At 38.7% G+C, this 27,392-nt stretch overlaps 1 protein-coding gene across 1 annotated transcript in view; it reads right to left on the bottom strand.

Annotated features, from left to right (window-relative positions):
• The window catches only part of FBXL13 (F-box and leucine rich repeat protein 13), a 196,874-nt gene that overhangs the window by 42,796 nt on the left and 126,686 nt on the right, over window positions 1-27,392 (bottom strand). Inside the window, exons 11-15 of the mRNA XM_013963219.2 lie at window positions 24,026-24,124; window positions 23,366-23,483; window positions 23,107-23,269; window positions 16,685-16,804; window positions 15,835-15,961 (exon numbers count right to left, since the gene is read on the bottom strand). Of these exons, the coding sequence (XP_013818673.1) occupies window positions 15,835-15,961; window positions 16,685-16,804; window positions 23,107-23,269; window positions 23,366-23,483; window positions 24,026-24,124 (627 nt within the window). The remainder of the gene's footprint in view (window positions 1-15,834; window positions 15,962-16,684; window positions 16,805-23,106; window positions 23,270-23,365; window positions 23,484-24,025; window positions 24,125-27,392) is intronic.

Below are 27,392 nucleotides of genomic sequence, written 5' to 3'. Positions count from 1 at the left end.
TAGCCCAGATCTCTCTTCTGAGCTACAGAATTTTTAAATTAGACACCTGAACGTGCCATAAGCACCTGAAACTTAGCACTGTTACTTTCAAAGGACTAGTATTCAAACTGGAAACCACAGTGTTTAATGAGTTCTTCCTACTGTTTCTTCTGGTTTAAGCAAGAAGTCTGGTTAAAGTTGAATAACTCATGGTAGACTTTTCTTCAACTTAATTAAGTACATTGTTCCTTTCTCTGCATTTTACAACTTTTATGACTCTCTCTTTGTTTTAATCTTTTTTTAATTGAATATAGTTAATTTATAATATTGTATTAGTTTCAAATGTACAGCAATGTGAATATATAGCCTTTTTCAGATTCATTCCATAATAGGTTTTTAAGATACTAAGTTTAGTTCCCTGTGTTATAGAGTAGGTCCTGTTGTTTACCTATTTTATATATAGTAGTATGTATATGTTAATCCCAAACTCCTAGTTTATCACCCCTCTGCCCCGCTATCCCTTTTGGTAACCGTAGTTTGTTTTCCATGTATGTATGACTCTATAGCGCCTAGATTTCTCTACCTGGGAAATCTATAAATATAATCCATACAACTTAAGATATTTAGTATCTGATTACAGGATGTTGGAAAACACATCCTAAGAAATAAGATGGAATGTGGTACACACGAGTCTAGGATGACTGACAATTTTGATGTAATTATTGGAGTTGTGAAAAGTGAAGTTGCTCAATCATGTCCAACTCTTTGTGACCCCATGGACTCTAGCTTACCAGGCTCCTCTGTCCATGGGATTTTCCAGGCAAGAGTACTGGAGTGGGTTGCCATTTCCTTCTCCAGGGGATCTTCCCAACCCGGGGATCGAGCAGTGATCGAGACCCAAAACCGGGTCTCCTGCGTTGTAGGCAGACACTTTACCGTCTAAGCCACCAGGGAAGTCCACTGAAGGTGTAGATCTACCATTGGAGGGGTAGATCATGATAAATCTGTAAAGAACAAAAGGTCCCTAACAGAAAACATAGGAAGCCTCCTTTCTTGTTGCTTTTTTTGAGGATAAAATGGGATATAAGTTATTGTAATAGAGGGGATAGAGTTAGAAGGTGTTGTTGAAAATCTTTTGTGTAAATTTTCTGCTTATATTATAATATACCTAAGGCCTATGATTACTTGTCAGATGTACTGAGAAACAAAACAGACAAAAGTGAAGATTCTGAAGTCAAATGAGTCTCTGTCTTCTATCTGTCAACCAGGACAAAAAGAGCTCTTAGTCTGGAGAGAAGTGTCCTGGTACTGAATTGAAATATGTTGAAATAGAATTCAGCATCTTGTGTCCTAGTCCTAATCCTTCTCTTGTTTCTTTTCCTGGTAATGATACTGCTATGTCAACAACTGGTCAAATAAAAACCTGGATTTTATCTGTGTTTACTCCTTGACCCACTGCTCTGCATATCCAGTTAATCAACCACAAGCCCTACCTACACTACCTCTAAATATCTCATACATGCCTCTTCTGCCTCCATGGTCAGAACCTCATTATTTAAGCCGTCATCGCAAAAGCTCATCCTTCTTAAATAGATCTTCCTCACTGTTATGTCTCTGTACACAAATCCTTTTGAGTCCTACTCTGAGTTTTGCATTGGCTCCCTTTGTATATAGCACATAGTCTGAATCACTTTGCAAGGCACCCAAGGCCATATTCATTCTATCCTCCGCCTCCTTCTCCAGCCTCATCTCCTGCCACATCCTCTATCTCCGGCCATGCCCTGACAATACAAAGGCACTTATGGATCCCCAACTCATAACCCTCTCTCATGTCTCCATGCCTTCCTCCCTGCTTCTTCCTTCACTAGAATGCTCGTCTTTTCTTCAACTTACAAACCCCTACCAAAGCTCTTAGCTGCACCTCAAAAGCTGAAGACCATCTCCTGACTCCACCACAGAGACAATAGAGACAGAACCACTCACCTTCCAGCTCATTCTTGCTGCCAAGATGCAGTGCGGTGCACATAACTCCATAACAGCAAATCTACCTCATTATGTCATAGGTCTGATAAATTATTGCTAATTTACCATGTGCCATATACTTACATTGGAGAAGGCAATGGCACTCCACTCCAGTACTCTTGCCTGGAAAATCCCATGGACGGAGGAGCCTGGTAGGCTGCAGTCCATGGGGTCGCTAAGAGTCAGACATGACTAAGTGACTTCACTTTCACTTTTCACTTTCATGCATTGGAGAAGGCAATGGCAACCCACTCCAATGTTCTTGCCTGGAGAATCCCAGGGACAGGGGAGCCTGGTGGGCTGCCGTCTATGGGGTCACACAGAGTCGGACACGACTGAAGCGCCTTAGCAGCAGCAGCAGCAGCAGTCCTTTCTTGGACTGGATAGTCCTGGGGCTTCCCAGATGGCTCAGACGATAAGAGTCTACCTGCAATGCAGGAGACCTGGGTTCAATCCCTGGGTCAAGAAGATCCCTGGAGAAGAAAATGGCAACCCACTCCAGTGTTCTTGCCTGGAGAATCCCAGGGATGGAGGAGCCTGGTGGGCTGCCGTCTATGGGGGTTGCACAGAGTCAGACATGACTGAAGCGACTTAGCAGCAGCAGCAGCATATACTTAGGTTAAGCAGTTTGCAAGTCTTCACAACACTATGAGGAAAGTAATATTATAACTACTGCATTAAAGAGAAGGTAATGGAGGCACAGAGAGGTTAAGTAACTTGCCTGAGTTCTCATAGTGTAGTGACAACAGTGAGGATGTAAAGCCACACTCTGAATTCCTGCTTTTACTAATTTTTAGCCATGTAGTACTGTTACTCTTGGTGGTATTCTTTTGTCACTAGGCTATACCTTGAGACCAGGAGTGTGTCTGTAAGTTTAGTACTCCTAGACGCTTTCATAGCCTTTGACACACAGCTGACAATGAATAAGTATTTGTGAATGAATGAGTAGTCTATTTATAAAATTATCTATTTTTATGAACCTAATTTTCTCTTATCTTGCTAGTATACTGTCATAATTCTTGAGTGGAATCTATTTCCCTTTATAATTGTGCAGCTTCTCTGGTGGCTCAGATGGTAAAAAATATGCCTGCAATGAGGAGACCTGGATTTAATCCCTGGGTTGGAAAGATCCCCTGGAGAAGGGAATGGCAACCCACTGCAATGTTCTTGCCTGGAAAATCCCATCAACAGAGGAGCCTGGCAGGCTACAGTCTATGGGGTTGCAGAGTTGGACACAACTGAGCAACTTACAGGTTTGTAATTGTGTGAATCATTGTTTACATTTAATATGTTTCTTTCTGAAGCAGTCACTGTATTCAGTATTGCTTACACATTCTTTTAAGAATGAAGAACAAAACTTTTGTCTGAAAATACGTTTTATCTCGATTAACACATCCTCTTTCTAAAATCACTGATAACACTATCTTGTACACTGTCCATGAAAATATATCTTTAACCTCAAAAGTGATCTTTTACACTCTGGTTAGCAGTTACAATTTTGTAAAAATAATTTGCCTTTTCTTTTTAATTATTTTTATTTCTATTTACTTATTAGTATGGATTTTGTAACCATACTTTTTAAAATATGCCAACCTTTCCAACCTATTTTACCAACCTACAAGTCTAAAGGAAAGCAGGCTTTGGTCAATACACAGAAATAGGTCCTCTATATGTTTGTGAAGGAAAGAAAATAAGCATCTCTGTTTCCTGGAAATAGAGTAAGTCACCTTGTGTCTACATGCCTCCTACCTGGTGGAGGTTGAGAGGAAAGTTACATCAACCAAAGATTCTCCTGGAGGGAAGTGACAAGCTCACGTTGGTCACTTCTTTTTTTTTTTTTTTTTTTTTTGGTCACTTCTTTTTTGTGATGATTTTAGTAGGCATTTTTCTGGAAACAGGAGAAAATTGACTGGAAGCTGTATGAGGAAAACCACTATTGCTAGTGATGGGACCAGCAGATTCATACAGGGCCACTGGCTGTGAACAGGGGCCTAGAATGGACTAAAGAAAGGTCCAGCTCCATAGGAAAAAGTTCAATAGGGCAAACTTCTTATGTGTGTGTGTGTGTGTTTTGCTGTTGTTGTTGTTGTTTGTAATCCAAGGCAAATCCATTTATCTCTGAGTTATTCTGCTTTCTTTTAACTCCTCTTCTTTCTGTTTCTTAAATCTCAAGTGATTTCCTGTGCTTCCCGCTTTAGGAGCTGCTGTGCACTAAACCTCAGCCTTTATTTGTGTTTGTGTTCCATGCAGATGGGTGGTCTCTTGAAAGCATATCATCTGGTTAAGATGTGCAGCTGTAAGCATTCCCACTCCAGCTCAGATCATAGCTGAGAAGATGTGGCATTTTGAAAAATCTTGTGTTTGGTTTAGAGGAAGAAAATGGTACCAGATCCATTCATTCCCTTACTCACTACTCACTGATCAAATATTTTACACACCTTTTATGTATTAGTTGTTATGCTGGGCATCTCAAAGCTGGGACAATCCAGCTTCTGCCCTGAAGAGTCTTACAATGTTGTAAGGAGGCAGGCATGAAAAAAAATATTAAAATACATTGAGTGACTCAAAAATATATTGAGCTGATTGCTTTATCAAAGACATTATAAAGTACAGTGGAAACACAAGGGAGATCCTAAGCTTTGCTCAGGAATTGCCCAGGAATTCCAGGGGAGCTTCACACAGCTGAAACTTGAGGGATGAGCAAGAAGTTAGCAGGTAGACAAGAAGAAAGGGTGTTTCAGACAGACAGAATTACTCACAGAAGTGAGACGAAAAGAAGAGTAAGACATATCTAAGGACCTGGAGGAGAATCAGTTCTGTATCTCTGGAGCTAAAAATGAAGGTGGAAGTTATCTGGAAGTGAGGCTGCATAGGTGGGCAGGAACCACCTTAGAAAGTCTTGGTCCCCCAAACTAGACTGTTTAGATTTTTTACTGAAAGCAATGTAGGTCTCCTGACGATATATGAGCAAAGAAGTGAAAGACTCAGATTTGCATGCTGGAAGATCACACTGCAGCAGAGTGAAGAATGGATTGAGGACAGTGATGCTTAAGGCAAAGAGGTTAGTAAGAAGAATGATGCTTGAACTATGGCAGTGACAGCAGGGATGGAGAGGAGGCAGGGGGACAGAATTGAGAGATATTTAGACCACTAATTATTGTTAAAGATCTCACACTGGCTTCTTTCTATTCTTATACATTACTTAGTCTTAGAGATTTTTTTTCTAGATCTGAAATGATCTTATAATATATACAGGTAAAATTAATATGGAAAACATGCCAATATTTAATACAGTTCAGTTCAGTTCAGTCACACAGTCATGTTTGACTCTTTGCTTCCCCATGGACTGCAGCACTGCAAGCTTCTCTATCATCAGTTCTCAGAGCTTGCTCAAACTCATGTCCATCGAGTCGGTGATGCCATCCATCCATCTCATCTTCTGTTGTCCCCTTCTCATCCTGCCTTCAGTCTTTTCCAGAGTCAGGGTCTTTTCCAAAGAGTCAGCTCTTCTCATCAGGCAGCTGAAGTATGGAGCTTCGGCTTTAGCATCAGCCCTTCCAATGAATATTCAGGACTGGTTTCCTTTAGGATTGATTGGTTTGATCTCCTTGCAGTCCAAGGGACTCTTAAGAGTCTTCTCCAACACCACAATTCAAAAGCATTGATTCTTCAGAACTCAGCTTTCTTTATAGTCCAGCTCTCACATCCATACACAACTACTAGAAAAACCATAGCTTTGACTAGATGGACCTTTGTCAGCTTCTTTTTAATATGCTGTCTAGGTTAGTCATAGCTTTTCTTCCAAGGAGTATCTTTTAATTTCATGGCTGCAATCATCATCTGCAGTGATTTGGAGCTAATGAAAATAAAGCCTGTCACTGTTTCCATTGTTTCCCCATTTGTTTGCCATGAAGTGATGGGACCAGATACCATGATCTTCATTTTTTGAATGGTGAGGTTTAAGCCTGCTTTTTCACTCTCCTCTTTCACCTTCATCAAGAGGCTCTTTATTTCCTTTTCACTTTCTGCAGAGTGGTGACATCTGCATATCTGAGGTTGTTGATATTTTTCCCGGCAATCTGATATTTCTTTCAGTTTGTGCTTAATCCAGCCTGGCATTTTGCCTGATGTACTCTGCATACAAGTTAAATAAGCAAGGTGACAATATACAGCCTGACAAATTCCTTTCCAATTTGGAACCAGTCCATTGTTCCATGTCCAGTCCTAACTGTCGCTTCTTGATCTCTTTATGGATTTCTCAGGAGATGGTCTGGTATTCCCATCTCTTGAAGAATTTTCCACACTTTGTTGTGATCCACACAGTCAAAGGCTTTAGCATAGTCAATGAAGAAGAAGTAGATGTTTTTCTGGAATTCTCTTGCCTTTTTTTATGATCCAACAGATGTTGGCAATTTGATCTTTGATTCCTCTGTCTTTTCTAAATCCATCTTTAACCTTTGGAAGTTCATGGTTCACTTACTATTGAAGCCTAGCTTGAGGGGGGGGGCACTTTTGAGCATTACTTTGCTAGCATGTGAGATGAGTGCAATTGTGTGGTCATTTGAACATTCTTTGGCACTGCCTTTCTTTGGGATTGGAATTAAAACTGACCTTTTCCAGTCCTGTGGTCACTGCTGAGTTTTCTGAATTTGCTGGCATACTAAGTGCAGCACTTTCACACCATCATCTTTTAGGGTTTGAAATAGTTCAGATGGAATTCCATCACCTCCACTAGCTTTGTTCATAGTGATGCTTCCTGAGACCCACTTGACTTTGCACTCCAGGATGTCTGGCTTTAGGTGAGTGATCACACCATCATGATTAGTATAGTTCTTCTGTGTATTATTGTCACCTCTTCTTAATATCTTCTTCTTCTGTTAGGTCCATACCTATCCTTTATTGTGCCTTTATTGTTTCTATCCTTTATTGTGTTCATCTTTGCATGAAATGTTCCCTTGGTGTCTCTAATTTTCTTGAAGATATCTCTAATCTTTCCCATTCTGTTGTTTTCCTCTATTTCATTGCATTGTTCACTTAGGAAGGCTTTCTTATCTCTCCTTGCTATTCTTTGGAACTCTGCATTCAGATGCTTATATCTTGCCTTTTCTCCTTTGCCTTTTGCTTCTCTTCTTTTCATACCTGTTTGTAAGGCCTCCTTAGACAACCATTTTGCCTTTTTGCATTTCTTTTTTTGGGGGGGATAGTTTTGATCACCGCCTCTTTACAATGTTACGAACCTTTGTCCATAGTTCATCAGGCACTCTATCAGATCTAGTCCCTTAAATCTATTTCTCACTTCCACTGTATAATCATAAGCGATTTGATTTAGGTCATACCTGAATTGGAAAAGACTCTGATGCTGGGAGGGATTGGGGGCAGGAGGAGAAGGGGATGACAGAGGATGAGATGGCTGGATGGCATCACTGACTCGATGGACGTGAGTGTGAGTGAACTCTGGGAGTTGGTGATGGACAGGGAGGCCTGGCATGCTGCGATTCATGGAGTCTCAAAGAGTCGGACATAACTGAGCGACTGAACTGAACTGAATGGTCTAATGGTTTTCCCTACTTTCTTCAGTTTAAGTCTGAATTCGGCAAGAAAGAGTTCATGATCTGAGCCACAGTTAGCTCTTGGTCTTGTTTTTGCTGACTGTATAGAGCTTCTCCTTCTTTGGCTGCAAAGAATATAATCAATCTGATTTCGGTATTGACCATCGATAATGTCTATGTGTAAAGCCATCTCTTGTGTTGTTGCAAGAGGGTGTTTGGTATGACCAGTGTGTTCTCTTGGCAAAACTCTGTTAGCCTTTGCCTTGCTTCATTTTGTTCACCAAGGTCAAACTTGCTTATTACCCCAGGTATCTCTTGACTTCCTATTATTGCATTCCAGTTCCCTATGATGAAAAGGACATGTTTCTTTTGGTGGTCTTGTAGGTCATCATAGAACTGTTCAACTTCAGCTTCTTCAGCAATAGTGGTTGGGGCATAGACTTGGATTACTGTAATGTTGTATGATTTGCCTTGGAAACAAACAGAGATCATTCTGTTGTTTTTGAGATTGCACCCAAGTACTGCATTTCAGACTCTTGTTGACTATGAGGGCTATTCCATTTCTTCTAAGGGATTCTTTCCCATTGTAGTAGATATAATGGTCATCTGAATTAAATTCGCCCATTCCAGTCCATTTTAGTTCACTGATTCCTAAAATGTCAATGTTCGCTCTTGCCATCTCCTGTTTGACCACTTCTAATTTACCTTGATACATGGACCTAACATTCCAGGTTTGTATGCAGTATTGTTCTTTACAACATCAGGCTTTACTTCCATCACCAGTCACATCCACAACTGGGTGTTGTTTTCTCTCTGGCTCAGCCTCTTCATTCTTTCTGGAGCTATTTCTGTTCATTTCTGAGCCTTTCCCTCAAAACCTGTTACTTTTCCTGCATTACTTAACTTTCTTTGAGATAGGACCTCCATCCACCCAAAGTCAGATTTGGAATCCTTCTTATCCTCTCGACCTCTAGGCCCTTATCTTCCCCAACTAGTCAGTCACCAAATTCTTTCAGTTTTACCTCCTAAGTAGTCTTGACAGTGTTCTTTCCACTACTCTCTGACCTAGTTAAAAAATTCATCTCTTTAACTACTGAAATAACTCCCACTACTTTCCCCTCCAATCTATCCCCCAGAGAATTTGTTGTTGTTCATTTGCTAAGTTGTATCTGACTCCTTGTGACCCCGTGGACTGCAGTATGCCAGGCTTCCCTGTCCTTCACTCTCTCCCAGAGTTTGCTCAAACTCATGTCCATTGAATAAGTAATGCCATCCAATCATCCTATCCTCTTTTATCCCTTCTCCTGCCCTCAATCTTTCCCAGCATCAGGGTCTTTTCCATCAGGTGGCCAAAGTATTAGAGCTCTTTGCATCAGGTGGCCAAAGTATTAGAGCTTCAGCTTTAGCATCAGTCCTTCCAATGAATATTCAGGGTTGATTTCCTTTAGTATTTATTGGTTTGATCTCCTTGCAGTCCAAGGGACTATCAAGAGTCTTCTCCAGCACCACAGTTCGAAAGCATTCATTCTTCAGCATTAATTCTTCTTTATGGTACAGCTCTCACATCCATACATGACTACTGGAAAAACTATACTACTTTGACTGGACCTTTGCCAACAAAGTGATGTCTCTGCTTTTTAATATGCTGTCTATGTTTGTCATAGCTTTTCTTCCAAGGAGCAAGTGTCTTTTAATTTCATGCAGTCACCATCTGCAATGGTTTTGGAGCCCTTGGCAGACTCCTTGGCATAGCGTGACATTCCATTGGTAACATCTCCTTTTCACAGTATATTCTAGCAGTACTAAGCTGCATAAAGTTCCCTGAGTAAGCAAGCATAGGCATGCTTTTGTGTTAGACTGGCTGAATTAATAGATCCCTTTCTCTGCATCATCTATCCCTCCATCTTCCATACCATATTTAAATGAGTCACACTTACTCTTCCAAATCGAGCTGCAGAGAACAAATCTTACTCATATTTGGTATTGTAGAGCTCAGCATTTGTTCCTTCATTCAATGAATATTTATCAAGCATCTACTCCCCTCAGGATTCTGGGAAAACAGCAGTGAACAAAATTAAGTCTCAGCCTCATGGGTATTACATTCTCGTGAGGGGACGCCAGGAGATGGCCTACACAATGGACACTTAGGGTGAACATTTTTCTAGTGCTGATGGTGAAAAATTTTGAAAATCAGGCAAATGAAAGAGTCTTCTTAAACCACTGTCTAAGCATATGTCTGGAACATAGCTCTGACTCATTTTTCCTTTAAACAAGTATGGGTGGTGACTAAGACAACCTAAGCAACAGATTTAACTGCCCTAACTGGTGATCCTGTGGTCTTCAGTAAATGATAATTCTCCTAACTAGCAGAAAACATGTTCTCATATACGTGGAAATATAACCTTATATTCAAACAATCCTCTGGGGTAATAGGTAATGAATAATATCCCACTGAATTAGACAGTAAGAAAAAGCTATAGAAAATTAAAGATTTTTAAAGATACCGTAAAATATCATCATATTAGTAAGCTATTTCCTTCACTTACAAACCCTATTTTCTTTATATTGGAAGATGAAAATTGATATCCTTCCTCTTTCTGTAAAATATGCTTATTAGATAACTTCCTAAACAACTTTTATTCTTGGATGATGTAATAGATTAGGCACTATTTTTCCAAAAAGGAATGGCTGAAGACAATAAAATTAGTAAAAGTAATGTATAAAGTTTGAAGTAACCATTCTCTTCCTTGCTGTCCCCATTTAAATTAGTTCTCTTCGTTAAATATATTGCTTGATTTCTAAATATCTATAGGTTTTTCTTTGCTGATTAACTTCCTCATGAGCATCCATGATTTTCCAAACATAAAAGCCCATTACCCATGCAACCTTAAAGAGCTCTTCTACCTTTGAGTAGTAAATTTCACTGATTTCCCTGCTTATTTCTAGAGCTCTTCTACATCTCTGTATAGCTGTCTTGCAGGTGACTCAAACTAAACATGCCTATTTCCCCAACCTGTAGCAATCCTTCTCCTCCCACTGTGGAAAGGACACAGCTCAGTAAGGGATACCACCATTTATACAGCCATTCAAGCCAAAAATCTGGCATCATCCTTGATTTTCTCCTTCTCTTCCTTACCTCCATATTCATTCTGTCTCTAGTTCTCATTGATTCTTTCTCCAAATGTCTCTCAATCTGCTGTGCCAGCCTTACTACCATCTCCCTGGTTCTAGCTCTAATACAGACCCTCATAATTTTTCATCTGGATTCAGTTCAGTTCAGTTCAGTCACTAAGTCATGTCCAACTCTTTGCAACCCCATGAATCACAGCACACCAGGCCTCCCTATCCATCACCAACTCCCAGAGTTCACTCACACTCACATCCATTGAGTCAGTGATGCCATCCAGCCATCTCATCCTCTGTCGTCCCCTTCTCCTCCTGCCCCCAATCCCTCCCAGCATCAGGGTCTTTTCCAATGAGTCAACTCTTCACGTGAGGTGGCCGAATTATTGGAGTTCCAGCTTCAGCATCAGTCCTTCCAATGAACACCCAGGACTGATCTCCTTTAGGATGGACTGGTTGGATCTCCTTGCAATCCAGGGGACTCTCAAGAGTCTTCTCCAACACCACAGTTCAAAAGCATCAATTCTTCAGCACTCAGCTTTCTTCACAGTCCAGCTCTCACATCCATACATGACCACTGGAAAAACCATAGCCTTGACTAGATGGACCTTTGTTGGCAAAGTAATATCTCTGCTTTTCAATATGCTATCTAGGTTGGTCATAACTTTCCTTCCAAAGAATAAGCGTCTTTTAATTTCATGGCAGCAATAACCATCTGCAGTGATTTTTTTCACCTGGATTATTGCTTTCTAATCAGTCACTGACCATTTATGCTTAGTCACTCAGGCATGTCTGACTCTTTGTGACCCCCTGGACTGTAGCCTGCCAAGCTTCTCTGTTCATGGGATTCTCCAAGCAAGAATACTGGAGTGGGTTGCCATTTCCTTCTCCAGGGGATCTTCCTGACCCAGGGACTGAACCCAGATCTCTGGCATTACAGGTGGATTCTTTACTGCCTGGGCCACTAGAGAAGCCCTAGTGCATTATTCCCATGTCTGTCCAGCAGATAGAGTGATCTTTTCAAAATTTCAGTTTTAATATTTTATGGCCTAATTGACAATACTGAATGTCCTTCTGTTGCCAACAAGGCAGAGAACAAATTCACTGTGGCTTCTGGGCCCCTCATGACCTGGCCCCTGCCTACCTGTCAAACATCATCTCTCACTACTCTCCTCACAATCAAGCTATATCCAAATGTGCAGATGTCTTTAATGCCACCATACTTTCAACCTCTTTATCTTTGTGCAAGCTGTTTCTGTGACTTACCACATACCCCTTCTCCTTCTCTTGTAAAAGAAGGTCTTCTCTGACTTTGATTTAGGTTAAGTTTCCCTTCTGTTTGTTTCCTGCACCCATCTCGTTTTATGACCATTGTTCCACACCTGTCTTCCACTAGAATATAAGGGCTAGGAGGAGGGGCCGGGTCTGTTTTCCTGATTCCAGTACCCTTGGCACTGAGCACAATGTAATCAGAATAAATATTTGTTAACTAAATATATAGTATGATTCAAACTGAAAACTCACTATTGAAAAGAATCGTGAGTGAACATCATTATTAGAAAACATAATCTATTTCTTCCCAAAGGTATAAATGGTCACATTTGACCTCTCGTAATATCTGTAACATTCCAGAGTTTAAATCCTAAATGTTAAATCTGTAGTCATATTTGCACTTCGTCAGACCTATAGTCCAGGCTGGTGTTTGCTGCCCAGTTTGACATCTGGGCTGACTCATTTTAATTTGACTGTTTGAGGTTAGCTTCCAGAGCTGTTGTACCTTGCGTTGTTGGTCATTTGCCACTTAGGTCAGAATTTAACTGTCTTGGAGGAAGAAAACAATAGCCTTCAGAAGACTAATTTTTCCATCTTCTAGCAGAAAACAACTAACTTTCTTCTCCACAGGTATTTTTGGAGATTGTTTAATTTTTTTTTTTACAAGAAAATAAAAACAGTGAATGGGACTTGAGGCTATATCCCTAAATTTTATACTTATCCTCAGTTGATAAAAATTTTAATATATGATCTTTGAAAATAAAAACTGAGTTTTTTTGCAAATGCTAAAAACTAGGATAGAGCATCTAAACCTCCTTTCATTAATTCAACAAATGTTCACCAGATACTTCAGGTTGTGAGGAGTGCTGTGGTGGAATTATATTTTGATGTAATTTACAACGTGCTTTGATCCTTCTCATTACCCTGTGATCCTTCAGACAACAGCTGGGCCTTCTGCTTGTATGTGTCAGGGAAGGGTTTTTACAGAACAGCACAGTAGAAAAACATCCTGGACTTGTAAGCTTAAAATTCTAAACCCTGAAAGACTTGGAGCATGACGTTTTTAAAAACCATGTAATCAGTTGGAACATGTCTTCCACCCCCAGATTAGATAAAGAATCTATGCCAAGAGAAAAGACAGGGAGCAAAGAAGGAAAGAGGGGAGAGGAGAAGAGAAGGGAAAGGGGAAGGGAAGGGAGAGAGCAGAGCAGGAAGGAGGGGAGCTTGGAAGAAGAGGGGAAGAGAGAGCCAGAGGGAAGCAAAAGGATGAGATGCTGGGATACAGGGCCCACTTCCAGACCTCCCTGGACTCTATCTCCTGATAGGTTGGGAATATAAGAGTACATGAGAACTCATTCTATCTTTCCCTTGTATGCTTGTGAAAAGCAACAAGGGATCAGAGTTTCCCTATGCTCATCATTGTACCAGCTAAAATCTAATGAGGAAAGTAAAAACAACTCTTGTTTGAAACTGAGGAAATATAATCATGAAAGAAAATTGACTAATAGGTTATTAGACACCTTAGGAGCCTAATGGAATAAGGACAAAATCTAGATATTAGCAGTAGCAGGAAGCCAGTACCATGCCTATGCTGGAAGGACAATGGAAAGAGATAGTGTTTCTAACAGCCCAAAGTCCAAGGTCATGTGGGAAACTGGAACCACAACAATCCTGACCGAAGGGAGTAGATCACAAAAGAAATGCAGCTGATAATAATAATGCAGGGAAAGGTGGACAAAAACCCTGGCCTCTCCCTGCTTCTGAGCCTCCTGTTGTTCACAGATACTTTACAAGCACCAAACCCAGCTGGAATCTAACTGACATAAGTCAGCCACTCTGTAGAAAAGTAAGAAGGGTGAGGCATGGGTCTGAGAACAAATACACCCAGATGTAAAAGTGGGACAGTATCTGCAGGGGATGTCTGGGACTGTGGACCTAAGAAAACCTCACAGAGTCCCCACACCTCAGGATGACCCAGAGGGGCCCAGAGCAAGGCACATATGACAAAAGAGCCCCAAAACTTGAGGGGCCCTTGGAGCTGGGACAGGGAATATACATCTGGGATTTCCCTGGAAGGAAACCAAAGACCAGATGGGCTGTCAGACACTTCAGGGGATTCCACCTTGGACAAAAGACAGCATTGAAGGAGAAGGCAATGGCAACCCACTCCAGTACTCTTGCCTGGAGAATCCCATGGATGGAGGAGCATGGTAGGCTGCAGTTCATGGGGTCGCTAAGAGTCGGACATGACTGAGCGACTTCACTTTCACTTTTCACTTTCATGCATTGGAGAAGGAAATGGCAACCCACTCTAGTGTTCTTGCCTGGAGAATCCTAGGGACAGAGGAGCCTGTTGGGTCCCGTCTATGGGGTCACACAGAGTCAGACACGACTGACGTGACTTAGCAGCAGCAGCAGCAGCAGATGATCTCTGACTCAGCGGCTATACTTGAAAATATAAATTGCATTTATTTTAATAAAGTTTGTAATTTTGTCCTTGAGCTATTAAAAAAAAAAAAACTACTAAAAAAACAAACAAACAAAAAAGACAGCATTGAGAAGACCAGGCTTGATTTCATCATAATGAGTTGACTACATGTAACTGTCCCAACCTCCCCATCTCATTCTACATTTAGACAACACTCCAACACTCCTTAGTTGGTAAGGAAGCTGCCTGCAGTGCCAGAGACCTAGGTTCGATTCCTAGGTTACGAAGATCCCCTGGAGAAGGAAATGACAAACCACTCCAGTATTCTTGCCTGGAGAATCCCATGGAGAGAGGAGCCTGGCAGGCTACAGTCCATGGAGTCGCAAGAGTCAGACACAACTTAGCAACTAAACCACCACCAACAACAACATTCCAAGTAAGAGGAGAGGAGACCAGCTAGCAGAATGGAGGCCAAATCTAAATTCGCTCTTAAAGAAGAGAAAGAAGTGTACCAATAAACAGACACACTTCTTTATTTAAAAGAGCCTACTGAATGTGTGGGGAAAGATAGACGTATAACACAGGTATCAGTAATGTGGTGAGAAAGAGGTCATGGTAAAGGAAACACTGAGGCTGCAGATGTACACAGAGAAGTTGCTGTATTTGCTGTACGGTAGGACTTCTCAGAGAAGGCCTCAGAGACAGTGGTGTTTGATGAGACTGAGGGGTGACTAGGGATTTAGCAAGCAGATGGGGGAGAGATCCTCACCTCTGTTGTCTTCTTCTGTCTCTCCTAATGCTCTGATTTCAAGAGAAGCCAGCATATTTATTATCTAACTGCAGTCCATTAAAGTCTTTCAGAAACATGACAAATCTCTGGATTTATCTTCATTTTGAATGGAGCAGTGCTAGAATGATAGGATGGGTGTGACCTGTGTTTCAACTCTAATGAGTAGCTACAGCAGCCTGCAGGAAATTAGTTTCTTAAAATATATCCTTTTATAGATTTAAAGAGGCCATTTTTATTCCCCCTCTTATTTTCACTTTTTAAAAACTTATTTTTTATTGAGGAGGCCATTTTTAGATTTCAGTTTTGAACTAAAGACTTGAATCTAAAAGCACTAAGGTAGTCTTTTGGAATGTGTAATCCACAAGGAAAATATATTTAAGCCATCTAAAATATATCTTCACAATGAGCAAATGTCCATAGTTGAAACAAATTTCAGATCTAACAGTCTGATCTGTCAGGACTTTCCTGCAAATATTGTATTTTGCCATTTTTTGAAGTAGAAACAAAACCATTGATTTACAAAACCTCAACCATCACTATTCCAGAAAAAAATTTCCAACTTACCCTTTATAATCCAATAATTTAAGAAACAAATAATTGTTGTTCTCTCCATTGTTTACAAAATGGAAATGATTGTGTTACAGAAAACAATAGAAGTCATTTTTTTTTACCTCATTAGAGATATCTGTTCCAGAGAGATCAACTGATACCAACGAAAAGATGTTTACAATAAATTCAACTCCTAAGTCAGTCAGATGTTCACAATTTCGTAAATTCAAGTAGTTTAAATTACAGCACCTGAAAGAAAGTAGCATGAAAAATTAAACTTTTCATAACCCTGTCAAATAGCAATTTCTTTGCATAAAAACCATCTGGGGAAAGCAAATGCTATTGAAACAAGGATTTTATTTTTCTCATCATAATGTTAATAGTAAGCTTAAAAGTGGACAATACACAGCTGAGTGAAATATTTTTTCTGTGATTTCATTTCATATTGCAATTTCTGATAAGAAAAAAATATTGCATGCATGCATGCATGCAAAAAACTCATATAAATACCAAGATGAATAACCACTAAAAGGACAAATTTAAATCTCTCCTTTTCCTTACACATTTACTACAAGAATTAGACTTCACCCTGTAGTGTACACAAGACCTTTGACAAGTAAAGAGGATCAAGAATAAATTCACCCACTAGAGTATCCCGTGGGATACACTGGAGTAAAGGTTTCCTTAGAGACAATGTCCTTGAAAAGGACAGATAAGTCACCCAGGTATAGCTATTTATAACTTTTTGCGTGATTCCATCTCAAACTTTTTCCAAGGTGAAATTAGTAATAAACAGAGATAGAAAAATATTAATCTATGACTCCAATATCTTATTTGGTTTAACTGAATATTGGACCAGCTTCTAGGCATCCCTGATGTTTTCCAAATGGCTTCAAAAGTCCATCTCTGATCTCTCATGTCAACAGATATACAGCTACTAATAATATATGTAATATTATTGTTTTATCGTACCGTTCTGATAGTTTTTCAATGGAAGCATCACTCAGGTGGATACAGTTACTTAAGTTTAATTCTCTTATCTTTGTGCTTGAAGGACCATCAAGAAATTGCTTTAGTCCCATATCACCAATTCTGTAGGAAAGAATAAGGAAAGCTCTACCTGTGATTTTATGTGTAAATATGTACAGTACTATTAAAATAAGAGCTACTACATCCAGTGCATTCCAGAATGGCAAGGCAATATCTATATCTGGTATTTTGCCCACATTTGTAAACCAAATTTGGTTATATAGCTTTTACTTTAATATAAAATATATAAATGATAGTAATAGATGTATTAATAAAAATGCTATTCCTGCTCATTTGTTCATTTAATTAGGTGGCATGACTATTAATAAAACAGATGGCCTGCAAGGTTTCTTCCCTGAAGTTAAAATCTGATCATGTTAAATAGTGCCTGTTGCAATCTCCTGCAAAAGAAAAAAGACCAAAACTTAGGATAGGGAGAAAATACTTACAATCAAACTACTATGAAAATCTTGGATGAATTTCCACTAAGCACAAGTCAGTTTAGCTGGACTAGAAGAAACCCAGTAAGTTACGTATAGATCCTTTCTGAAGCAGACAAGACCTGATGCTGTAGGAAGACCTTGACCTCAGTCTTCCCACACTGTTCTTAATCAGAGACACCTGTGTGTCAGTGCCACCCCTCCCATAAGTCCTGCTTTATAGTGATTCTCTCAGTTATAGTCAACAAGACACACACTTTTAATAAAATGACAAGAAGAAAGTTGTGAAGTAGCATTGCTGCTGCTGCTGCTGCTAAGTCGCTTCAGTCGTGTCTGACTGGAGAAGGGAACAGCTTCCCACTCTAGTATTCTTGCCTGGAGAATTCCATGGACAGAGGAGCCTGGCGGGCTACAGTGCATAGGGTTGCAAAGAGTCGGACACGACTGAGTGGCTAAGCACACACACACAGGAAAAATCATGTTTATGGTCATTGTAAATCAAATCTTACTCTAAATTTTGGTTGCCTTTGAATGTAGATTACAAATTTCTGAATATTAAGTATATTCATAAGCCTAATCATAAAAAATTAAGTCATCCTACAATCTTTTAAAAAATTACCTTTTAACCAAATAATTCTTAAAAATACTACTATGAAGAGAAAAATCCAAGTCATGACTTTTTATGCAACATATAGTGTTAGTCAATGGCACCCCACTCCACTACTCTTGCCTGGAAAATCCCATGGACGGAGGAGCCTGGTGGGCTGTGGTCCATGGGGTCACGAAGAGTCGGACACGACTGAGCAACTTCCTTTCCTTAAAGTGTTAGTCCCTCAGTAATGTCTGACTTTTTACGAAACCATGGACTGCAGCCTGCCAGGCTCCTCTGTCCATGGAATTCTCCAGGCAAGAATACTGGAGTGGGTAGCCATTCCCTTCTTTAGGGGCTCTCCTGGACCCACGGATCAAACCCGGGTCTCCTGCATTACAGACATATTCTTAACCATCTAAACTATCAGGGAAGCCCCTTTATGTAAACATAGCTAAGTCACTTCAGTTGTGTCCGACTCTGTGTGACCCCATAGATGGCAGCCCACCAGGCTCCCCCGTCCCTGGCATTCTTCAGGCAAGAACACTGGAGTGGGTTGCCATTTCCTTCTCCAATGCAAGAAAGTGAAAAGTGAAAGTGAAGTTGCTCAGTCATGTCCGACTCTTAGCAACCCCATGGACTGCAGCCTACCAGGCTCCTCTGTCCATGGGATTTTCCAGGCAAGAGTACTGCAGTGGGGTGCCATTGCCTTCTCCATTATGCAGACATAATATAGCATAAATACAAACTGAAAGAAAAATAATTAGGAATTCAAAAAGAATATAATTAAGGTACAATTTTGTATTAGACTTGATTTTTGACAAAAGTGGGACATAAAAATTAATACAATTAATGTAATTTAAATTCCATGGACTATTAAAGTATATTCAACATGATAAACAACTTAACCATCAACCTTCCCATCAGCCTTACCCCAAATAAATACTCCAAAAGACAGAGATCACATTTTTGTACCATGATTGTTATAAAACTAAAAGTTAGTAACAAAATTATAATTAGATATAAACTACTTAGATATCTAAATGCATTTTTAGTAAATAATTCTGGACAAAGAAAGAGAAACTCAAGTAAGTATTATAAAACTATATATCTTTCCAAAATTTGTGTATTTAACAATTTCAATTAATATCTCAATAGGATTTTTTTCTGAAATGTGACAAAAGTATTCTAACATTCATTTGGAAGAATAAACTGGCAAAAATATCTAATAATTTAAAAGAAGACGACTCATGAAGAGAGTTTCAGTCTGTTAGATATTAGAATATATTTTGTTGTTGTTTAGTCACCCAGTCGTGTCTGACGCTTTTCAGTCCCAGGGACTGCAGCGTGCCAGACTTCCCTGTCCCTCACCATCTCTCAGAGTGCCCAAGTTCATGTTCATTGGATCGGTGATGCCATCCAGCCGTGTCATCCTCTGATGCCCTCTTCTCTTTCTGCCCTCAATCTTTCCCAGCATGAGGGGCTTTTCCAATGAGTCATCTGTTCACATCAGATGACCACAATACTGGAGCTTCAGCTTCAGCATCAGTCCTTCCAGTGAATATTCAGGGTTGTTCTCCCTTAAGATTGACTGGTTTGCTCTCCTTGCTGTTCGAGGGACTTTCAGGAGTCTTCCCAGCACCACAGTTCAAAGGCATCAATTCTTTGGCGTTCTACCTTCTTTACGGTTCAGCTCTCCCAACCATATGTGACCACTGGGAAGACCATAGCCTTGACTCTATGGACCTTTGTCAGCATAGTAATGTCTCTGCTTTTCAACACAATGTCTAGGTTTGTCATCACTTTCCTGGCAAGAAGCAATCGTCTTCTGATTTCACAGACTTCCCTGGTAGCTCAGATGGTAAAGAATTTATTAAGTATAATGATAATAGATAACACTTATTGAGTGTTTATTAAGTGCCAGACACTATTCTAAATATATTATATGAATTGATTTATTTTATCCTCACAACAATCCTGTGTATATACTCTTTATTTTCCCCATTTTTACAGATAAAATACTGTGCAAGATTAGATAGAAGACAGATGAATGATTGAAAGAGAAAAAATAGCCTTAAAACACACATTTATACACACACACACATACTGATGTGAATCTGTGTTTATATGTATGTATATATAAATTTATATGATAATCCAGGAAGCATAAATATCAATAGAAAGGATTATTTCACATAATGGCCAAGTTGATGAGTTAATGTAATTAGTTGTAAACCTGGCTGTGCATCAAAAGCACCCATGTTGCTTTTTAAAAAAATATGTTAGTTGATGTTCCATCGTTAGATATTCAGATTCAGTAGCTCTGGGATAGAGCTTGGGCATGTGTAGTTTTATTCAGCTCTTCAGGTGATTATGATGCTCTGGAATTTTCATTTTAAATCATAAATATTTTTAAAATGTAGCTTTCTATTACTGATTCCTAATATAATTGCACTATAGTAAGAGAATCTAGTTTCTTGATACCAGTACTATAAAAGTTGTGAGGACTTGCTTTAAAACTTTATACACAGTCCATTTTTTGAAGGATTGATATGTGGTTGAGAAAAATATATGCTTTGATTCTCAAATTTCCCATATTAAGTGTATCTTCTATAGATGAATTAAAAAAAATCTAATCTAAAACTCTAAATTAAACCTCCCCTATCTTGTTATACTCTATTACATTTTTCTTTTTATTTTTTCACTCTGCTATCATATCGTCAGTTATCTTCCAACTTTGTATTTCTCTCTTCACTGAGTTCTAATCTGCTGATTAGCAATCCATTTTATTTCAATAACTATATCATATTTTTTCATTTCTAAAAGTTAGTTTTTCAAATTGTTGTTGTTTGGTCATTAAGTCATGTCTGACTCTTTGTGACCCCATGGACTGCAGCACACCAATCTTCCCTGTCCTTCACTATTTCCTGGAGTTTGCTCAAACTCTTATCTATTGAATCAGTGATGCCATCCAACCATCTCATCTTCTGTCATCACCTTCTCCTCCTGCCTTCAATCTTTCCCAGCATCAGGGTCTTTTCTAAAGAGTTGACTCTTTGTATCAAGTAGCCAAAGTATTAGAGCTTCAGCTTCAGCATTAGTCCTTCCAATGAATATTCAGGGTTTATTTCCTTTAGGATTGACTGGTTTGATTTCCTTGTTATCCAAGGAACTCTTGAGAGTCTTCTATAGTACCACAGTTTGAAAGTATCAATTCTTTGGCACTCAGCCTTCTGTATGGTCAAACTCTCACATCCATACCTGACTACTGGAAAAACCATAGCTTTGATTATATGGACCTTTGTAGGCAAAGTGATGTCTCTGCTTTTCAATATGTTCTGTAGGTTTGTCATTGGTTTGTCACATTTTCTTCCAAGGAGCCAATGTCTTTTACTTCCACGGCTAGTCTAGTTATTTTTATCGTATTTTGTTGCCTGCTCATATTTCTGGTTCCATTATCTATTTATTCAAACATTTTATACATAGTTACTTAATATTCTATGACTGATTTTTCTAATATATGAATTACTCAGCTCAAATTTATATTGCATATCTTTGTACACTTGATGACTCATATCTTCATACATTTGATGGTCTTTAATTGTGAACATCTATTTATTTGATCTTAACCTATGGGAATCCCAGATGCTTAAAGAGAAGATGCTTTCCTTCAAAAAAGCTTGCAGATAACTTCTTCCAGGGGCTTGGGCACTATCTACTTGAGACTATTTTGTCCCTTTTGAAGGGTCCAAACACTGCAGAAGTCTCATCCTGATTCCCTATCTTGAGTCTTACTAAAATTGATTCTCTCAATGCCAATGCTGAACATTTACGCTAATAGCAGCTCCACCTTTTATGTTTGCTTGCCCTTCACTCTCCATCTCAGAGAGTCTGCTCACTGAGAGAATGGTGATGAATCATGAACTGGATATTTCTCTTACTCTTTGTAGGCTCAGCAATGTATTGAAAGTATGTTTCATTAAGAATCTAAATTGTTTGTATTAATAGCAAGGAGTCCTTTAAAGTGTTTTGTCAACTATACTGCTAGAAGCATAAAAACCTCCATTTATTTTTAAAATTAATTAACCTACAGAAGCCTGAGTGAAATATATGAGTGCAATTCAATTTTATTTCATGTTAATACAAATAGGATTAACTGTTACGTTCTTAGTTGCTCAGTTGTGTCCAACTCTTTGAGACCCCATGCACTGCAACCCACCAGCCTCCTCTGTCCATGGGGATTCTCCAGGCAAGAGTATTGGTATGGGTTGCCATGCCCTCCTCCAGGGGATCTTCCCAACCCAAGGATAGAACCCAGGTCTCCTGTACTGCAGGTAGATTCTTTACCAGCTGAGCCACCAGGGAAGTCCATTAGCTGTTGTATGATAGCTTCCATATTGTGCTTCTATCATGATGCCAGCTTGTTCATGAGCTTGCAACTACAAGATATCAGCTGGGGCTTTAGTCATCTGTAGGATTTACTGAGTGTGGAGGATCTGCTTCTAAATTCACTTACATGTCTGTTGGTAGGAGGCCTCAGTTCCTTATTGGCTATTAACTTAGAGGCTTCATTTCCTAATCCAGGTTTTCCCATTTCAAATCCTGTCTTTGCCTTCCCTCCCAATCCTCGGTGCCTCCCCATTTTAATAATAGGGACCATGGGTTAAGATTTTGTTTAGCTTAGCTTATTACTCTGACTTGTCTTATGTTATGTAAACTATTAACCAATTTCTTTGTAATCACATGCTGTTTTGTTATCTTCTGGCCCCATAATATTTTAAGAAATTTACATAGGAAAGAGGCTGAGATATCAATTGGGGAAGAAATTTTAGCAAGAATTGGATCCTTGCCCACCTGAGAATGCCAGGTTAGCCTATTTGTAGCTCAGGTGAAAAAAAAAAACGGTTTCAGTAAGAACTTGCCATCTGTGAGCAGATCCACATAGAGGAAAAATCTAACTAGTACCCCAGAGTAAACACTTCAGTAAGATTGGTTCTTCATAGGCAAGTCAGAAAGTCCAGTTGGGAAAAAGACCTATTAACTGAACTAGCTGTGAGAACCTTCACTAGGATAAGTAGCCCACAAATGTTCTACTGAATTCATTTAATCTTATAAGAGCCTGTGATTCCACATATCCTGAGCATTCCCTGATCATCTCCCTGTGCCCACATATAACTAGTCTGGGTTGGGTGCCCCTCCTTTATTTTACCACAGAACTCTGCACTTACCTCTACTTAGATCCCTGACTTTCATGTTTACTATACTAACAGTGAGCATCTTGAGGAAGCTTGAAACATTCTAGATAATCAGTGTTTCTTGACTGAATGACTGTTTACCTTACACAGTTTGCCAGATTCAACACAGTGAGTTGCTTCAAAGGTGAGAGTGATTTGAGGCTGCCATCTGTTATTCCCTTGCAGTCTACCATGTAAATGTGACTGATGTTTGGATAACTCTTGTCTATAAGTTTGAAGCATGCATCAGTAATCCTTTTATTTCCTGTTTTTAAAAAAAGAAAAAGTTAAGGCTTATATTTGAATCACCACAAGATTAAAAGTAAAAATTAATGCTAAACTACTTTTTAATATCTCACACCTTCAAATCGGATCTTTTTGATGTCACAAGCAGATAGAGCTTTGAAAGTACTATCAGAAATATGTGGTGCACCAATGAAAACTACTGATGAAATACGACGGCATTTTTCAACTAAAGCCTTTAGAAGGAAAAAAATAAAAGATTAATCAGATTATATAGAACACATTTATCAAAGTCATGAGATTATTTTTTCTCTCAGTCTTTTCAAAAACGGACACATTAACTATTAAGTTGCCCTATTGTCAAAGAAAATGGGAACTTTTACTTTTTCCAATATACTTTACTACACTTACATTTGAGTAATGCATAGGAATCAACTAAATGATATCACAAAAGATAGGAAAACATGAGACAATGGAATGCTGAAAGAAATCAGAACATTTAGAAGCTTAACATGTAGAACCAGACTTAAGGTTTATGCTTAAGCTTACATATGATTTTGTGAGATTTGATTGCAATATCATTGAAATAAAAATATCCTAAATGTGAAATGAAGTTTCTTAGGGTATTTAAAGATTCAAATGTTCAAATGTGTATATAAATTTCATATAAACATCAACTGGAATGAAAAGCCCACTCATATTTTTCAATAATTCAAGCCACTAGAAAATATGCCTGCCAAATTGGACTGAGAAGAAAATGTAGTTTCCAAATACCTACTTTTACACAGTTGTCTGTCAGAGTTGGCATGTCATTGATAGTCAGATGCATTATCCCACTGCAGCTGTTTGCAATGTTCCTGAAGCCTTGGACTGAAATCTGAATTGTACAAAGTTGGTGAAAATGATGGGAGAACTCATTAGCATCACCCCTAATAAAACCCAAAGATAGTAATAACCAAAGATGTGTTATGATTGATTTACTGTGTTTTAAAATTGAAACCATAACATGTTGCAGACGTAAAAAGGAAACACATATTCTAATCTTGATTTCTTTATATGTATGTTTTGTGAAATGATCACCAGGGTAAGCCTATTTAACTTGTTATTCTATTTTGTATTGAAGTAAAATTCATATAACATAAAATTAGTCACTTAAAGTCTCTTAACTAAGGAGAAATATCAATAACCTCAGGTATGCAGATAACACCACCCTTATGGCAGGAAGTGAAGAAGAACTAAAGAGCTTCTTGATGAAAGTTAAAGAGGAGAGTGAAAGAGTTGGCTTGAAGCTCAACTTTCAGAAAACTAAGATCATGGCATCCGGTCCCATCACTTCATGGCAAATAGATGGGGAAACAGTGACTTTATTTTTCCGGGCTCCAAAATCACTGCAGATGGTGATTGCAGCCATGAAATTAAAAGACGCTTACTCCTTGGAAGGAAAGTTATGACCAAACTAGACAGCATATTAAAAAGCAGAGACATCACTTTGTCAACAAAGGTCAGTCTAGTCAAGTCTATGGTTTTTCCAGTGGTCATGTATGGATGTGAGAGTTGGACTATAAAGAAAGCTGAGTGCCAAAGAATTGATGCTTTTGAACTGTGGTGTTGGAAAAGACTCTTGAGAGTCCCTTAGACCGCAAGGAGATCCAACCAGTCATCCTAAAGGAGATCAGTCGTGGGTGTTCATTGGAGGGACTGATGTTGAAGCTGAAACTCCAATACTTTGGCCACCTGATACAAAGAGCTGACTCATTTGAAAAGACCCTGATGCTGGGAAAAATTGAGGGCGGGAGGAGAAGGGGACGACAGAGGATGAGATGGCTGGATGGCATCGCCAACTCAGTGGACAAGGGTTTGTGTGGACTCCAGGAGTTGGTGATGGACAGGGATGCCTGGTGTGCTGTGGTTCATGGGGTCGCAAAGAGTCGGAGATGACTGAGCAACTGAACTGAACTGAAGTAATCATAATTTTGAATAGTCACTTCTATGTAGTTTCAAAACATATTTATCACCCTAAAAAAAATCCTTTTACTTATTAAGAAGTTGCTCCCCATACACACCTTCCCTAGCCCCTGGCAATCACTAATCTGTTTTCTGTCTCTATGGATTTACCTATTGTAAATATTTCTTACAAGTGGAATTATGCAGTATGTAGTCATTTTTGTCTAGTTTCTTTCACTTGCCCTGATGTTTTTGAAGTTCAAAATATAATATGTGTCAGTACCTTATTCCTTTTTATGGCTGAATAATATTCTATTTCATGGAGATACCGCATTTTGTTTATCCACTTATCTGTTTTAGATCTTTTGGATATTTTGAATAGTGCTGTTGTGAACATACATGTACATCTATTTGTTGTACCAGTTTTAAATTCCTTTGGGTATACACCTAGGAGTGAGATTGCCAGACCATATGGTAATTCTACTTTTAACTTTTTAAGAACCACCAAAATACTTTCTACAGTGGCTGTACTATTTTACATTCTCACCAACAATCTACAAGGGTCCTAATTTCTCCACATCTTTGCCAAAATTTATTTTTTATTTTTTCATATTTTCCTTTTTCAAAAAATTTCCTGAGTTTGAAGTAGTACCTCATTGTAATTTTGATTTGCATCCCCCTAATGACATCTGCATTGCAGGCAGATTTTTTACCAGATTTTTTACCAGCTGGATACTGGAGTGAGTAGCTTATCACTTTTCCAGCAGATCTTCCCAACCCAGGAATTGAACTGGGGTCTCCCACATTGCAGGCAGAAAATTTACCAGCTGAACTACCGGGGAAGCCCAATGACTAATGAAATTGAAATCTTTTCATGTTCTTATTAGTTGTTTGAATATCTTCTTTAGGGAAATGTCTGTTCAAGTCCTTTGACTATTTTTCAATTGGTCATTTGTCATTTGTTGAGTTATAAGAGTTCCTGTATATTCTGGATTCTAGACCCCTAGATATATGACTTAGAAATATTTTGTTCATTCTTTAGGTTGTCTTTTCACTTTTTAATAATGTCCTTTGATACACAAGTTTTTTATTTTGATGAAGTCCATTTTCTCAGCTTTTTCTTTTGTCACTCATGCTTTTGATGTCATATCTAATAATCCATTGCTAAATCTAAGGTCATGTAGATTTATTCTCAGTGTTTTCTTCTAAGTGTTGTCATTTTAGTTCATATTTAGGTCATTGGCCCATTTTCAGTTAATTTTTGTATATAGTATAGGGTAGGGAACCTACTTCATTTTTTCATGGATAATCCACTTGTCCAGCACCAGCTGTTGAAGAGAATATTCTTTCCCCAACTGCATGGTCTCAGCACCTGTGTTGGAAATCAGTTGGCCATAACGGTATAGATTAATGGACTCTCAGTTCTACATGTCTGTCCTGTGGCAGTACCACACTGTTTTGATTACTATAGCTTTGTATGTTGATTTCTTTCAGCTATCATTATCTACATTAATAGAAGCAACAGTGGTAGCGAGTGTTCAAAAATAGTTACTGGTCAAAAGATCAAATATATTTCCCTATGAATTATCTTAAAATAACATTGTTATTTAGACTTTATTTCCTAACAAATGGTCATGGATGGGCAATAAGATGATGCTCTGATTCAGTAATGGGAAAGTAAGACTCTTTCCAAAAACAAATATCAGGGGGAACTCTCGTACCAAGTCATTTTCACAAAATGACAGGGAGATAGAGGAATAGCAGCCGTATATATTATGATCTCAATGTTGTTTTTAAAAATACATGTGTCACAGACAAATAGACAAAAAACTAGAAACATTTCAAAATATTGTTTATCTTTGGATGCTGAGCTCATGAATGACTTTTATTTTCTTTTGTGTTTTAAAAATCTTATTTAATGAGCATATAATTCTTCTGTAATCAGAAAAAAATGAATAAAAGGAAAGAAGGAAATTCAGTCCTCTTCCTCACATAATAGGTTTGCAGTCACATACCTAAAGAAATCTAATGTATGCTGAAAGTGTCTACTGAAGACTTCTGCTCCAGGACATGGTCCTTTTAACTTGTTAAAAAGCCAAGCCTCTAGGTGATATTTGGCCTAAAAATGTCCTGTTAGATGATTTCAAAGACTTCCCAGTAAAGCTCAGGAAAACATTTGTTGAATTCCTCTTACTCCTACT

This window comes from Capra hircus, chromosome 4 (assembly GCF_001704415.2).
Source record: "Capra hircus breed San Clemente chromosome 4, ASM170441v1, whole genome shotgun sequence".
NCBI lineage: Eukaryota > Metazoa > Chordata > Mammalia > Artiodactyla > Bovidae > Capra > Capra hircus.
This window is presented reverse-complemented; position numbering and strand designations above follow the sequence as displayed.